Genomic DNA, 14,068 nt, shown 5'->3' on the forward strand with positions numbered 1-14,068 from the left:
CTAATCTTAGGCTTTTCAGCCCAACTGATTTGTGTATCTGTGTCCCCTCCCCTTGGTATTCTGTATTTCCCCAAGTGTAAAAGTCCATCCCCACCCATTTCCTCAGAAAATTACGAATTAATTATTGGGTTAAGCTACGTTCTGTCAGCTTTATTCTAGGGGTGTATAGATGTCAATTGTTTATATTTTTAGTGTCTTGGTCTTTTAATTTGAATAATTTTTTTTTTCCCATTTCAGTGATATAGATTTAGTTGTGTTTGGAAAATGGGAGGCATTACCGCTTTGGACCCTGGAAGAAGCTCTCAGAAAGCACAATGTAGCAGATGAAAACTCAGTAAAGGTTTTAGATAAAGCAACTGTAAGTTTGGGGGAAGAGGGTATTTCCTTGTTAGAAGCTAAATTTCAAATCAAAGATCTTTGGGAAGAGAATGAATTTTTATAAGAAGAAACTATTTTTTTATATTAAATTTGAAATAGAACCAGTAGAACTTTTTTAAGTAAGTATTTTACTACTGAAAAATATTTGATAGTGCAATAACAAGTATTTCTTCTGTTGGGGAAATCATCTGGTATCCCATATGCACAACATACACTTACTCTTAAGAGAGATTAGACTAGTCATTGTTGTGAATTTATGTGATTAAATGTTATGAATTTCTGATTGAGTTTTTACATAAGTAAATTATTTATTTTTTCTTTTTACAAGTAAGCAGGCAAAATAAATTTTCATATAAAAATAGTATGTACATTCTTGCATAAAGAGGTAATGCTATGTCATGCACAGAATAGGATTGATTGTTATAATTTCCTACCTTTTGCTAATTTTGAGAGTATGTAAGAGTGTTGGGGTTTTATCAGGTGTCTAATTCATAGCTATTATTAGTAGAGAAAGGTAATTTGGCAACCACTCAGGAGGCGATACATCAGAATGGTCTCACTATTCTGTGCTTATTGTTTGAATCAGTTTTGGTGAGGGAGTGATGACCCCAGTGACAGGAGTTGTGTCAGTTCTGGAGTCTCTGGTACCATTTCTCTGTGTTTCTTCAGAGTTTGTCTCCCCCTGGTGTCTGTGGTTCCCACCAGAGCTGAGCTGCTGCACCAGCTACTGACCCAAACCAGTCAAAAATTTATTATGGAAGGTGAAGTGTTCTGTTCAACAGGACAGTAAATTGAAAATAGTGTTTATGAGTTAGAAAAGTAAAGTTTAAGTAAACAGATTGGCAAGGAGAGTGAGTTCATAAATAGGAGTCCTGATTTCTCTGCCTACTTCCTCTCTACAAATTCATAAAACATTTCAGTTTTACTGGTGCATTTAAGAATAAATGAAACCAAATGTGTCTTGGAAATCTGTATTGACTTAACCTGTCTTCTTTTTTGCAGGTACCTATTATTAAACTGACAGATTCCTTCACTGAAGTAAAAGTTGATATAAGCTTTAATGTACAGAATGGAGTTAAAGCAGCCCAGCTCATCAAAGATTTTATCAAGGTTAGGCAACACTATAATAGAACTACAGAGTTGACTATTTGATAACTTAACTTTATTTCCTGTTTTACTTTGACTGCATCCTTACTAGAGATACACTTTCACTGTTATTTTTTGTTGTCTGATACTACTGAGGGATGTTCTGAAGTTTTAGGCATATTGCCTTAAAAGGCACAATGATATTAAAATATACAAAGAAAGTATGGAGTGGCCTTAATGTACAACGATTAAGGAAAATGCACTAATCTCTGTCTTAAATGTTCTGCTCTTTTAATGTTCTGCTCTTAAGTTCATTGAACTTAAAATTAGTAATAACCACACATTTCTGAGGAAGTAAGAATCATCTTGTTCTGGACTGAATATTGTTTCGGCATACAATGCTAACGAAGTAGAATAAATTAAACTTAGTGTTCAGAGATTCACTAGTACGTGTATAATAGGTACATTACAGTTATTTTTTGTTTAATATATAGGATCATTTTGTTAGGATTAATGTGCTTTTGTATTTAAAGTTTTGAAGTATCATTACACTGTTTTCCTTTCCTTCCCTTCCCCTATACAGTGCATTGGACACTCACAGTAAATGTTTCATAAAAGCAGTAGATAATTTTTCTTGGATTTTCATATTCTGTTTAGGGAAGTTGAAGTGCAGTTGTCTCACTGAAGTGCTTAGGTATTACTGTTCTATTACTGACTGTTTTTTTACTTTAACCAAAAAATATTTCGGTAGCTAGATACGTAATACTTCAGAAAACTCCATAAATCTGAATAAAGCAAGCACTTTACTTTCAGTCATAAAGGTTTTAAAATCATATACATCTGCTTTAATAATGTCATTGAGTCTTCTAAATTTGGGGAGATTTTTAATTGCTGACGAGTTGGAACATATGGCATTCAACTTGATAGTCTTCAGTTCCTTTATGTGTGTTTAGTAGCAAGTATGAAAGTAGCTCAGTTTGCTTGTGCAATATCTATTTCTTTAACCTGTAGAAGGACACAGGAGAAAAATCTCTGTCCTTAAATTTAGTAGAATCATCTGACTTCCTCTCTTCATAGTGTTTATGAATCTTCTGCTTGAGCCCCTGCTGGTGTGAGGCCTCTTGCACCCAGGCTCAGAGTCAGAGGGTGGGGTGGGTTCAGAGACCTTTCGTCTCTCAGCCTCAGTCTGATGAACAGAAGTTGTGTTGTGTAGCTCCTTGTTGGGGAAAGAAGGTGCCCAGAATCTCTGTCGTAGCAGAGATACCTGAAATTCAGCTGAAAAGCTGACTTCAGTTTTTACACTGTAATGTTGCCTCGTGGTGAACGGGCTGTTTGGTTTTCTGCCACAAGGCAGGGACTGTATTTCTATTACACTCCACATACAAGTTTATTTTTAACCATGTCCATAAAGCCCTGCATACTTTCCCAAAATTGCCTATTTGCTTCTGAATTTCAAGGTAGGAGATAGTCTTCTCATGAGAGCCTGAAGGCATTTTATGTGTTAAAAAAGAAAAAGGTGTTAGCGTGTTCCTGTTGCCTGGGTTATTTGTAACCCTTTGGCCTTGGGTCAGGACATGGTGAGAGGGGGCTGTGCCTTAGGGAATGAGTGGGAGCTGTCTTTGGCAGCTGGGCAGGTGTGGGACAGGGCCCCACATTGCTGAGCAGCTTTGGTGACAGTACTTGGGGTAAGCTCACAGCCTGGCCAGTGCCTGACAGACAACTCCCCAGTGAGGATGTTGAGGCTGAGGACACCTAGTCCATGGTTAGGGTCAGGATTTAGGGTCAGGATCAGCACCAGTGCGGAGCAGCAGGGCTCAGGCAGACAGCACGGGGAACCACTGAGATGGGAGGCAGCTCTCCAGCAAAGTGGAGGGACTCCCAACAAGGCTTCCCGGTGCTTTCCCACACAGCTGTTTTCATAGCAGCCTGAGCCAAGGCTGAGCAGCTGTGCCACCCCAGAGCTGGCCTTGAGCTGAGCCTGGTGTGGCAGGGAGGTGGCACATGGCTGCTGTGGGGGGTCCTGTGTTTAGCTGGGAGAAATCCTGACGTGTACTTGCCAAGGGACTTCACTGGTGTTCTTGAGGCACTCTCCATAAAACATGTGCAGGGCATTCTCATGGGTCTTATTTTGTCCCACATGACCTTCAGTGTCTAACTGAGGTGTCATATTCAGTATTAGCCTTGGAAATGCCTATTTCTCTTTGAGTATTCAGTTTCCTGAGAACAATCCTGTCTTTGAATTTTGGTACACACTGTTATTCAGCACTTCAGCTTGTAAGTTCTTAATAGTTCAAAAAAAGGATTTGGGGATCTTCAGTTAAATAGGGCTCCCAATACTCACCATAAGGCTCATGCAGAGAAGTTTTTAGCAAAATTCTTCTTTCCCTGTAATCTTCTGCAATCACAGACATCATGATCCACATCTCATCTCTGACACTAAGGAACTTTTTGGCTCTGTGTTCATAAAAGTGATATTATTGAGCCTCTTTTGCCCCTCCCCTGTGAGGGGGTGTACAGAGTGCAGGCATAGCCTCCACTGCTGTCCAAAGGGTCCATGTTCTCTGCATGTGCAGTGTATGCACACCTCTAAGGGAATCCATGTGGATAAACCTATCAAAGGACCGGGTATCCAGAGGTAGGTATTTGGCTCCTTTGAAAATGTTATCTGAGTTTACTAATTTTGAAGGGCTTTTTGTAACTCTGGGCATCTGAAGTACTTGCAGGACAGAAATCTCAGCCCATTTTGGTCTATCACCACCGTCGTAGCAGGAAGTTTTTGTTACAGGTGTGGATATCTCCATAGTTCTTCCTTTACAATCCTTTTCATTTGTAGGAGAAAAGCAAGTGTATTTATGTATTCAAACCAAATAATTCTTACTTTATGATCTTTTTTCTGTTGTTAATATCTGCCACCAGAGTTGAAGAGGTAAATAACCGTATTGATCACAGGCAGAGCACTTGGCTTCTCCCCTGTTACTAAAATAATAGCTTAGAATTGTACATGGCTGTAAGGCTGAATATAACAGATAGTTTCAATATGCTCTCTTAGCATCCATTGTAATCATGCACCACAGGGTCATAACATCTTTGCTTTTCTCTTTCAGAAATATCCTGTATTACCATTTCTAGTTTTAGTATTGAAGCAGTTCCTGTTGCAGAGGGACCTCAATGAAGTATTTACAGGTGGAATCGGTTCTTATAGTCTTTTTTTAATGGCTGTCAGTTTCCTTCAGGTAAGCTCCATGGAATCTGTGGGTACCACTGGGGCATAAGGACATCACCTTCAGAAGAAATTTGATCAACCCTTAAATTTAATCATTTAAACTATCACGTTTGTGGTTTTGCACCCCCTTTTCATTTAAAAATGGATACATCCCACCTGTCTGCTGTTCTTTCATACTTTTGGTCTGAAAGATGTTTAGAACATCTGTTGGTGTATCAGTGCCAGACACTGATACACGTGATACTGACATACAATATTGATACCTATGATCTTGACATTCATCCTAAACCAACTTGAATGTTGTGTAACTTATTTGGAAAAAGCTCCATAAGGTTGGTGTTGCCTGCAGCTGTCCTTTATAACACTTGATTTCCAGGTCATGTGCCCTGTACCTGCTTTAATGAATGCAATGGAATTGTAGTTGTTTGTCTAGGTTTCTAAATGTGTTTTACAACTTTCTCTTGAATCTAATAGGGCAAAATGCATGAGCTAAATCTATATTGTTGTGCCTGGGGGAAGAAAATACTGTAGAAATACGAAGTAGTGATTTCTGGCTGTATCAGCCTCATTCTTCTTCCTGAACTAAATGTAACTGTATAACTATGGGTCTGTAAGTCTGTACTTTTCCAGATTGTAGTTACTTTTAAACCTGAGCCTGGAACTGGAGCTCAGCATTTGCCTAATGCTATTGCAGTTGCCTGCTGAGCACAAAAGAAATTAAGGCAACAGACCTATCTTTTTAAGAGAAACTGAAATCTCTCCCAACCCCAGTTTTTCTTATATTGACTAATAGCACTTCCATTTGGTCCTGCAAGAAGGAAAAGAAAAGAAATCATGTTTTCTATTACGTTAAAATTAGGAGCTGGTTTTGTTCATAGTTTCTCAGGCTGCATACTTTAACAGCAGAGGGAACCATGGGTATAGCTGTGCACATGAGAAGCCTGTATTTGTATTGCAGACCCAGGTTTGTGAGGTGCACATATCTTTGCTTTTTCACAAGAACTCAGCCATTAGTGCTGGAAGTTCACTTACTGGACTGAAAGTTCAAATACAAAAATGTTAATGCTTGACAGCCTTTTTTTTAAAGAGGTAATTAGTTTATAAAAGTTTTCATAGCATCTTGATTTCAAGATGCAAAATTGCTTTATCAAGAGACAATACTATATTTAGACATATTAGCTTTATATATTATGTTTTATTATTATTTATTACTGCATTTAGATATGTTTGCTGTGAAAAAGAGAAGACACTTAAAGGCACTTGAAACTTGAAGTCTTAAGAAAATGATTTTTTTTTTTCTCTCTTCTTAATAGCTGCATCCCAGGGAAGATGCCTGTATGCCCAATGCCAACTATGGTGTTCTTTTAATAGAGTTTTTTGAATTATATGGACGTCACTTCAATTATCTGAAGACTGGAATCCGAATAAAGGATGGTGGCTCTTACGTTGCCAAGGATGAAGTGCAGAAAAGCATGCTGGATGGCTACAGACCATCAATGCTGTATATCGAGGATCCCTTACAGCCAGGTAGCCTCATAAAGCAAGATTTAACATACAGAGTACAAAAGAAAGGTTGGGGGAGTCCTTAATCCAGTGGAGTTAAATCAAAGAATTAGATATATGACTGTATGTCTGTAGATACATAACAGATGGAACGACCACCAAGAACCAAACAGAAACATCTCGTTCATGTGTAGGAGCACAAGACAAACTCAGCATACAGGTGGCTGCTGAAGTGGCAAGTCAGGGGCAGTTTCAAGAAGAGTGTTAACACACTTCTGATCTAGAAAAATGTCATCCAGGACACTACTTTTATACGTGTAATATATGCAGTACAGGATTTTAGTTATTTTTTTGTAATTTATTTATTTTATTTTTTTCCCTCATGTATTGCACTTTTACTCAGAGAATTGCTGGTTTGGACTTCTGTGCATGTAAATATCTGTAGATCTTCTAAGCTCTTTCAAATATTTATGCTTTAGTAATCCTATTCTACAACAGGTAATTGCAGTTAGTTGGGACTTAAAGGCAATTTTAAAAAAATGCTACTGTCTCCTGTGTGAAGGGCGATAACCACAGTTTCAATCTTATTTATTTATATTCTTGTTTTAAGGTAATGATGTTGGGAGGAGTTCCTATGGTGCCATGCAAGTGAAACAGGCTTTTGATTATGCCTATGTCGTTCTGAGCCATGCAGTTTCCCCAATAGCTAAATATTATCCTAACAACGAAACAGAAAGGTAAATTCTCCATGTCTAAATCTCAGACATTAATTGCTTATATTTTTGTGTGTCTTAAAAATTAATTGTGGTGATGGTTTTGTATTTTTCCTGGTTTACAGTATATTAGGGAGAATAATTAGAGTAACACAAGAAGTGGCCACATACAGAGACTGGATATCCAAGCAGTGGGGAATGCAGAGCAGGACAGAGTCTTCGTGTAATGGTAAGTTTTGACTCAGCTGGGCTGAGATTGGGAAATTTCCTGCCCATTTTGATCATACAGATTTTATTGTTGCTTTTGCCTCACATAAGGCAATGTGTGCATCTTAGTAGGAATTTCCGTTTTTTTGTTCAGTATTCTCCTCATTTCATCCAGAGAAGTTAGATTTGTACAAGAGTAAAATGGCCTCATCTTTATTCTACTGCGATAGATTTGGTCAATAGAGAGCTCTGTACAGAGTGCTGCCTTCCAAAAGGAGACTTTGGAAAAACTTCCAATTTAAATTACCATGTTGTCAGTCTCACACTTCCTTTGTCCTTTAAATGTGGACAAGGTTTTAAAAAGGATTACTGGGAATGATAGTTTAAATCTGAGTACTAACCTTCTGTTCTTTTATTTTTCATTTTAAAGTGTAACATATCATATGTGTACAGAAGCAATATTTAATCCAAGACTGACCATATAAGTGGAATAAGCCTTTTAAACAGGAAAATCCTGAAATATCAATCATTATTTTTGTTTTAACAAATGGAAACACAAAATCTATGGAGAGAACTTGGTTACAATGTCTTTTAAAATCATCTTTAATCCACTGCCCATCTGCTGACTTCAGCAGTCAGTTGCCACTTTTGGTGTAGGTGTATCTGCTGTCTGAAAGTTTTGAAACTAAAATTAATTTTAATAGTCTCCAATTAATTTTAGAATGTTGCCTACTACAAGTCTTCTCTTGTAAGGGATTAATCAGAGTACATGATGCAACTACCCAGTCTTTCCCCAGTGTTGGGATTTTGTTTGTTTGTTTTTAAAACCTGTGTTAGTGATTTCTGTCACTGTACCTGTCACTTAAATGTGCTCTGGGCCATTTGTGTTCTCTCAGGCCCTTGTGGCCCTACTGTGCCCCCAGGAATGGCAGAGAACTGCTGGTCAATCCTGCAAGGAATCCTTAGCTCCCTGTTAGCTACCTCCATACAAATACAGCTAGTGGGGCAACAAATGTATGTTATGTAAATCAGAGGGAACTCCTAAGTGTCCTATGTGAGATAAAACAGCAATTAAAAAAATAAAAATAACCCCATATCAGGCAGGTAATGGTGACAGTTACGGTGGTTGTCTTGTAGATTTAGTTTGGGTTTAAGTTCCAGTTCTTTTTTTTTTCTTATTTAAGGCAGAAGTTAGTGAGATATCAGAGTTCTGTATCTTTTATCTTCAGTGTAGGAATTCGTACAAAGCAATGAGACTTATTTAGAGTTCTTCTGATCCTATCAGCTCCAGCAGAAGAAAAATGGGAGTTGCTGAGTATTGGGCATATAGGAACAGAATTTACACCTCCGTATTTAAACGCTGTTGAAGCATGGCATGAGACAATCTAAAGCAGCCCATCTGAACTTTGTTACTGCCTTCTTCTGTGTGTTATTGCTCTAATTTCCATCCTGAACCATGGGCAGTGCCCAGGTTTTCATAGTGTGCATTAATGTTGTTGTTGAGAAGCCACCACGCCCTCTGTGAGGTGCTGCCTGCAGCGTGTGCACACAGAGACCCTCACGTGTGTCTGCCTGTGTTTGGTGTGCATGTCCTGCAGGATGTAACAGGCTTTATGTATCTTAGTGGGTATGTTATAGAAACCCAAGGCAACATACTTTAGCAGTTAATGTGTGGTGATGCTTCTGTTTTGTTTTTGCTAGGCAATGGAGTAACCTTGATAGTAGATACTCAGCAGCTAGACAAATGCAACAATAACCTTGCTGAAGAGAATGAAGCACTGGGAAAACCTAGAAATAAAACTTCAGAAACACTTAGTAAACATTCTTCAAATTCTTCATCAGGTCCTTTATCATCATCATCATCTACACTGTCCAGCTCTAGTGATGTAGTAAGTATTGAAGGTTTTCTGACCTTTTTTTTTTTTATTTCATTTTGGTTTTTCCCCCCCCTGATTTGGATTGCCACAGAATACATTTCGGAAGCTTGGAGTCCTAAGTAGTTATTTCATCCAGAATCCTAACTTGCATAAGATGTTAACTCTTATGCAATTTCTACACATATAAGTTGCAGTGTGGTTTTGACACAATACATGTAGAGAGTAAATGTAGTAGATAATAAGTTCCATAGCTCTCTTTTCTCGGGGAAAATGGTATTTCAAAAACAAAAAAAAAAAGGACTGGTAATTCCAAGCCACATGCTTTAAAAAAAAAAAAGCAAAAAGCTTTAAAAAAGTCTGTTTGGGAATTCTATTTAAAAAAATAAAATAAAAGGCAGATCTCAAAATCAGAATCACACATCAATAAATTTTTAAATCTGTTTTACTCAGTAAAAATTCTGGATTGAAAGAATTTTAATATCTATTAAACATATTTTAAGTTTTGTCCACTGTTAGCTTTATTTTTGAAGGAAAAGTCACTTGTGGAGAAACTTACTCTTAAGAAAAACTCACTAATACTTTACATTTTCCTGAAGGATTCTGATGGAACACCTTGCAAAACCTCTAAACAACTGAGTTGTCGTCAGTCTACCACAAACAGAGTGGGGTCACAAGAAGTGTCACTGGAATCCTCCCAGTCAAGTGGGAAAACACAAAATAGCCAAACAGCCAATACATCCAGCAACACGAACAAATCTCAGGTTTGTGGAATGTTTGAAAACAACATCTGTAGAGATTATTTGAATATTACACATGTCCCCTGTGGAAGGGTAGCTTGTTCTGGAAAGGAAATGCTGTGTTTTTCACCTCCCCTTTACCCCACTAAAAGGTTTTCAGCACTGATTTTTATCTAAAATCACCTAGTTCTTTCTTTAGCTTGCACAGATGAATTTGCACCTGTGGCTTTCCCAGCCCTAAAGCAGGTGAAATTGGACGGACTTTTGTTTAGGGACATCTAGATTTGCCAAAAGTATAGAGCTGTGTTGCACCCATTTCCTCTTTGCAAGAAGCATGTCAGTCCAGTTTTGACTGTAGAATTTGAGAACTTACCCTCAGTGAAAGACAGTTAGCTAAAATATATTTTTAAAACTCTGGGTGCTCTGTTAGCTGTTGATTCTTGTTGAGCTGCCTTCCATTAAGGGAGATTAAGATTCTTTGCTGACACATGAAATCCCCTCTCATTTCCCCCATAGATAAATATCTTTATGATGACACCTACCAGAGCTTGTGCATTTAGGGATTTCTCATGTTAAGAATGCTTCTATGGCAACTCAGTATTCTGGAAATATTATATGCCTCTCTATATACAATATACTTTGGATATATTCTGTTTAAATTTTATTCTTGGACACAGTGTAGGACTTTTATGTTTGAAAATAGTCTGGAATCTTCTGGAATATTATTCCTGAAAATAATTCTAAAGACATGCCTTCTCCTTGCTAATGATCTCTCTCTAGCTTCTAATGAGACAGTTCACAGACTGGGCCTTGCCTATGCCATTAATGTGTGTTTGTGTTATTAGGCAGAACTAATTCCAGGCTGGAATGTGAATGTGCACAATCTGAGATACCCTATATCTCTAAAAAGATGTGGTGTAAAATTAGTCCTGGACGAAATTTGAGCAATCTTCCTCTGCTGTCTTGGATTATGGATTTACTTTTCTGTAAAACAGTAGAGCGGTTCTATCCTTTCCAAAATTCCAAGTGCTCTGCTCTTTTCTCTGGACCTGCATAGCTTTGGATCTAGAGATGAACATTTTGTTATCAGTCACCCAGGTGGAAGATCAGCAGTGCTGTACTGCTGTCTCAGCAGTGGCCAGGCTCCTTCTACCATAGCAAGTTTTTCAAGTGTAAGGTTTTCATAAGTGAACATCCCTCATCACCCAGAAACAGGGATGTGTGATTGCCACGCTTTTTTCCCTTTATCAGGGATTTACCACGTTTTCTTTCTGTTACAGCATGGATCTGCACGGTTATTTCGCTCTTCCAACAAAGGCTTCCAAGGTCCAACAAACTCAAGCCACGGTACCTCAGTCACAAACAAACAACATCAAGGCAGCAAATCACACCATCAGTTTTTCCACGGCAAAAAGAGGAAACACAAGAGAGATGCAGCCCTGTCAGACCTTTGTAGATAGTTGCCTACTTTATGACTGTTCTTCTGTGTGCAATGATCTCATGCTACAGGATAGTTTGATAGTGACTCCTTGGATCTCTTCTGGAGCTTCAGACTGTTCAGACATAGATTAGCAACTGCATTTTTTTTTCCCAGCTCGCCACGGAACGGAACATGAAGATTGATCACTGCAGAAAAAAAAACAAGAAAAAAAAAAAAAAGGAAAAAAATGGAGAAAAAAAGGAAAAAAAAATTTTTTTAAGAGGAAAAAGGCTGCTCATTTGATAAGTCATATGCTACAACAGGGTCATTTAGGATATAAAAGCTTGAATGTAAAATAAATGTAATTCCCATCAGCTCATGCTGACCTGTAGAGGTAGTACTCAGTGTGTCTAGGGGGTGGTAACAAACAAATAAAACACAAAAAAATAGGAAAAAAAAGGCAAAAAATTGTATTTTGAGGGAAACCCAGCCTTTAAAGGTGAAAGTAATTTGTGCATGATTTTTTAATTATTTTTGCATATACTTACCATTTTATTGTGTATATATAGATGACCATATAGGAAAACTGACATTTGTAATAGTGGATTTGTTAATACTTTTTACATAACATTACTGTTTAAATTGTAAACATAAATTTTTCTCAGGATTAGTTTGGAAAATAATCTGAATTGTCATCTTAACATCCATATAAAGAGACATTACTAGTTATATTGCTCAGAATTTCTTTTCTTGGCATTTGGAAGATCTAATAGAAGATTTGATCTGCAAAAGCTGTTCCTCTGACAGAAAGGTTCATGGTGGCAAATGAAGATTTTCATTTGTATAAAGTGTACATGTACTTTGTGTAGACACTGAGCTTGTCATCTCGGAGAAGTAACCTTCACCTTGTTTTCTAGAGTGCCATCATTTCAGGCAATGGGGTTTTATAGTTGCATCCTTCTCTTCCTCCCCATAGTGGTCTCTCCTCCACCCTTTCTTCTTTTTTTTTAAAGAAACAACATAGGGCCACTCGGGGTTTTTTCGTTTGATTGGTGGTGGTGATTGTTTTCTTCTTTTTCTTTTTGGTTTTAAAAAACACAAAACAACGACACTCAGTTTGTTACAGATGTTTGCATTCCTGGGCTGCTTTAATCCCATGCCTCCTTGTTTGTGCCTTTCCTCCCCCTTCCAGGTCTGGGTTTTTTTGTCTTTTATATTTTTGCTAACTCCTGTAGGAGATGATAACTGTTGAAGCTTTAAGTAAATTTTACAATTAAAATATTTTTTCCTCACTCCCCTCTTAGGCATTTTTATATTTACACTTAATTATTAAAAAAAACAAAACAACCGTTTCAAACAGTGAAATATACTTTGTATTGCCTTAAAGACCCAAACCTTTCATATCTCATCATATTTCTTCATTGACCCAGTTATCATTTCATTGCAACTCCCCGTTTGTGTGGTTCAGTCGCATTACAAGTCTCGGTTGCAGTACCTTTGATGCCATGACTGCGAATGAAATCGTAATTGCACTCACAGGCATAGCTTGGAACAGGAGGTGGGACACTTGGCTGGTGGAGAGTTAAGTGGCATTTACTTTCACATATTTTGTTAAAGTCTGTACTTGGCGTGCATGGCTGTATTTAATGCAGCGGTTCTGAGATGATGCTTTTATAAAAAGTACTGTTAGCTTTGAGAAACTCTTTTCATATACATTTACAGAATACTGCAGACCAACCTGACCTTTAATGGGCACTTACGAGTGCAATGATTTTTAAAGTAAAATAAGACCAGAACTGGTGTTATCACTTAAATTAATAAACATTTTCAATGTGTTAAAGTGTTTTACTTCAAAAAGGAAAATATATATATTCCAAAAATACAGAAAGTCATAAGATTTACTCCAACACTAAGCTTAAGTGATGTTAATTTGACAATTTTTTTTTAATTTTTAGATTCATATTTTAATTTGATCAGATAATTTTATCAAGAAGATGTTCAGCTTTTGTTCATAGAAGCTAGTAAAAGTTGTACCACATTATGCATAGTCAAGTATTTATTTTGTTTTAGATTATTGTGAATGTGTAGACTTATGTTCACTGCTTAGGGAACAATTATTTATAAATTATATTAATCCAGTATTGTTAGCTGCTATTAGCAAAACTGTTCCAAAACTTAATACTTGCAAAGATCTGTATCGCATTTACCACACTGAAGTGTTTTTAAAAGAATCACCCTCATTGTTGAAAGCAAATGTACTCTTAGGGTGCAGATATTAGTGTTCCAATAAGCATGTGATAATTTTAAGGTGGTGGTAGCGGGAAGATAATCTTGATTCCATTGGGAATCTTAGGTTTGCCTCAATTTATGGTTTTCATAAATTTAATGGAAAATAGCTTTTCCTGGACTGCTCAAGTTTCTTTTTGGTAAACAGTATCTTTCTAAAAGAAAAAAAAAAAAAGAAAAAAAAAAGAAAAAAAAAAAGCATGAAGGAATAATTGAGGTATTTTACATTGCCTCAAATGACCAGCATTGTATTCATAAAATACTGTATATCTTGCAAATCTTTATTTAAACGGAACAGTTGAACTGTTCATTTTTCAATCTGAAGTAAAATACTTTCAAGACCTTTTAGTTTGCCTGCTCATTTGTCTTGTACATTTCATCTCTGTATTTGACTCAAGTCTAATTCCTTTTTGAGTTTCAATACTTTTGTGAAGATTTTGTGAATATACGAAAAATAAATGTTTAATCTAACTACTGCAGTTTATCACCATTCTTGACACTCTGTTTTCCCCTTCACAGCACTGTGGAAACAGCTACTCGAGGAGCTGTGTAACATTTTTTGTAGTATCTGGGTCCTCCCCCAGCTCAGTGCTGGGCCCCTCTGCCTGGAGTTTGGAAGCTGACTTTGTTCAAGTGGC

General features: G+C 37.2%; 1 protein-coding gene across 1 annotated transcript in view; it reads left to right on the plus strand.

Moving 5' to 3' along the window:
• Nucleotides 1-13,663, plus strand: part of TENT4B (terminal nucleotidyltransferase 4B) — a 42,397-nt gene extending 28,734 nt beyond the window's left edge. The window contains 9 exon segments of the mRNA XM_032701200.1: nt 238-358; nt 1,381-1,488; nt 4,569-4,697; nt 6,001-6,214; nt 6,801-6,927; nt 7,029-7,132; nt 8,812-8,999; nt 9,584-9,748; nt 11,005-13,663. Coding sequence (XP_032557091.1) covers nt 238-358; nt 1,381-1,488; nt 4,569-4,697; nt 6,001-6,214; nt 6,801-6,927; nt 7,029-7,132; nt 8,812-8,999; nt 9,584-9,748; nt 11,005-11,184 — 1,336 coding nt within the window. The 3' untranslated portion in view covers nt 11,185-13,663.
• The last annotated feature ends 405 nt before the right edge of the window (nt 13,664-14,068 follow it).

The sequence above is a fragment of the Chiroxiphia lanceolata genome, chromosome 13, assembly GCF_009829145.1.
Source record: "Chiroxiphia lanceolata isolate bChiLan1 chromosome 13, bChiLan1.pri, whole genome shotgun sequence".
Classification (NCBI taxonomy): domain Eukaryota; kingdom Metazoa; phylum Chordata; class Aves; order Passeriformes; family Pipridae; genus Chiroxiphia; species Chiroxiphia lanceolata.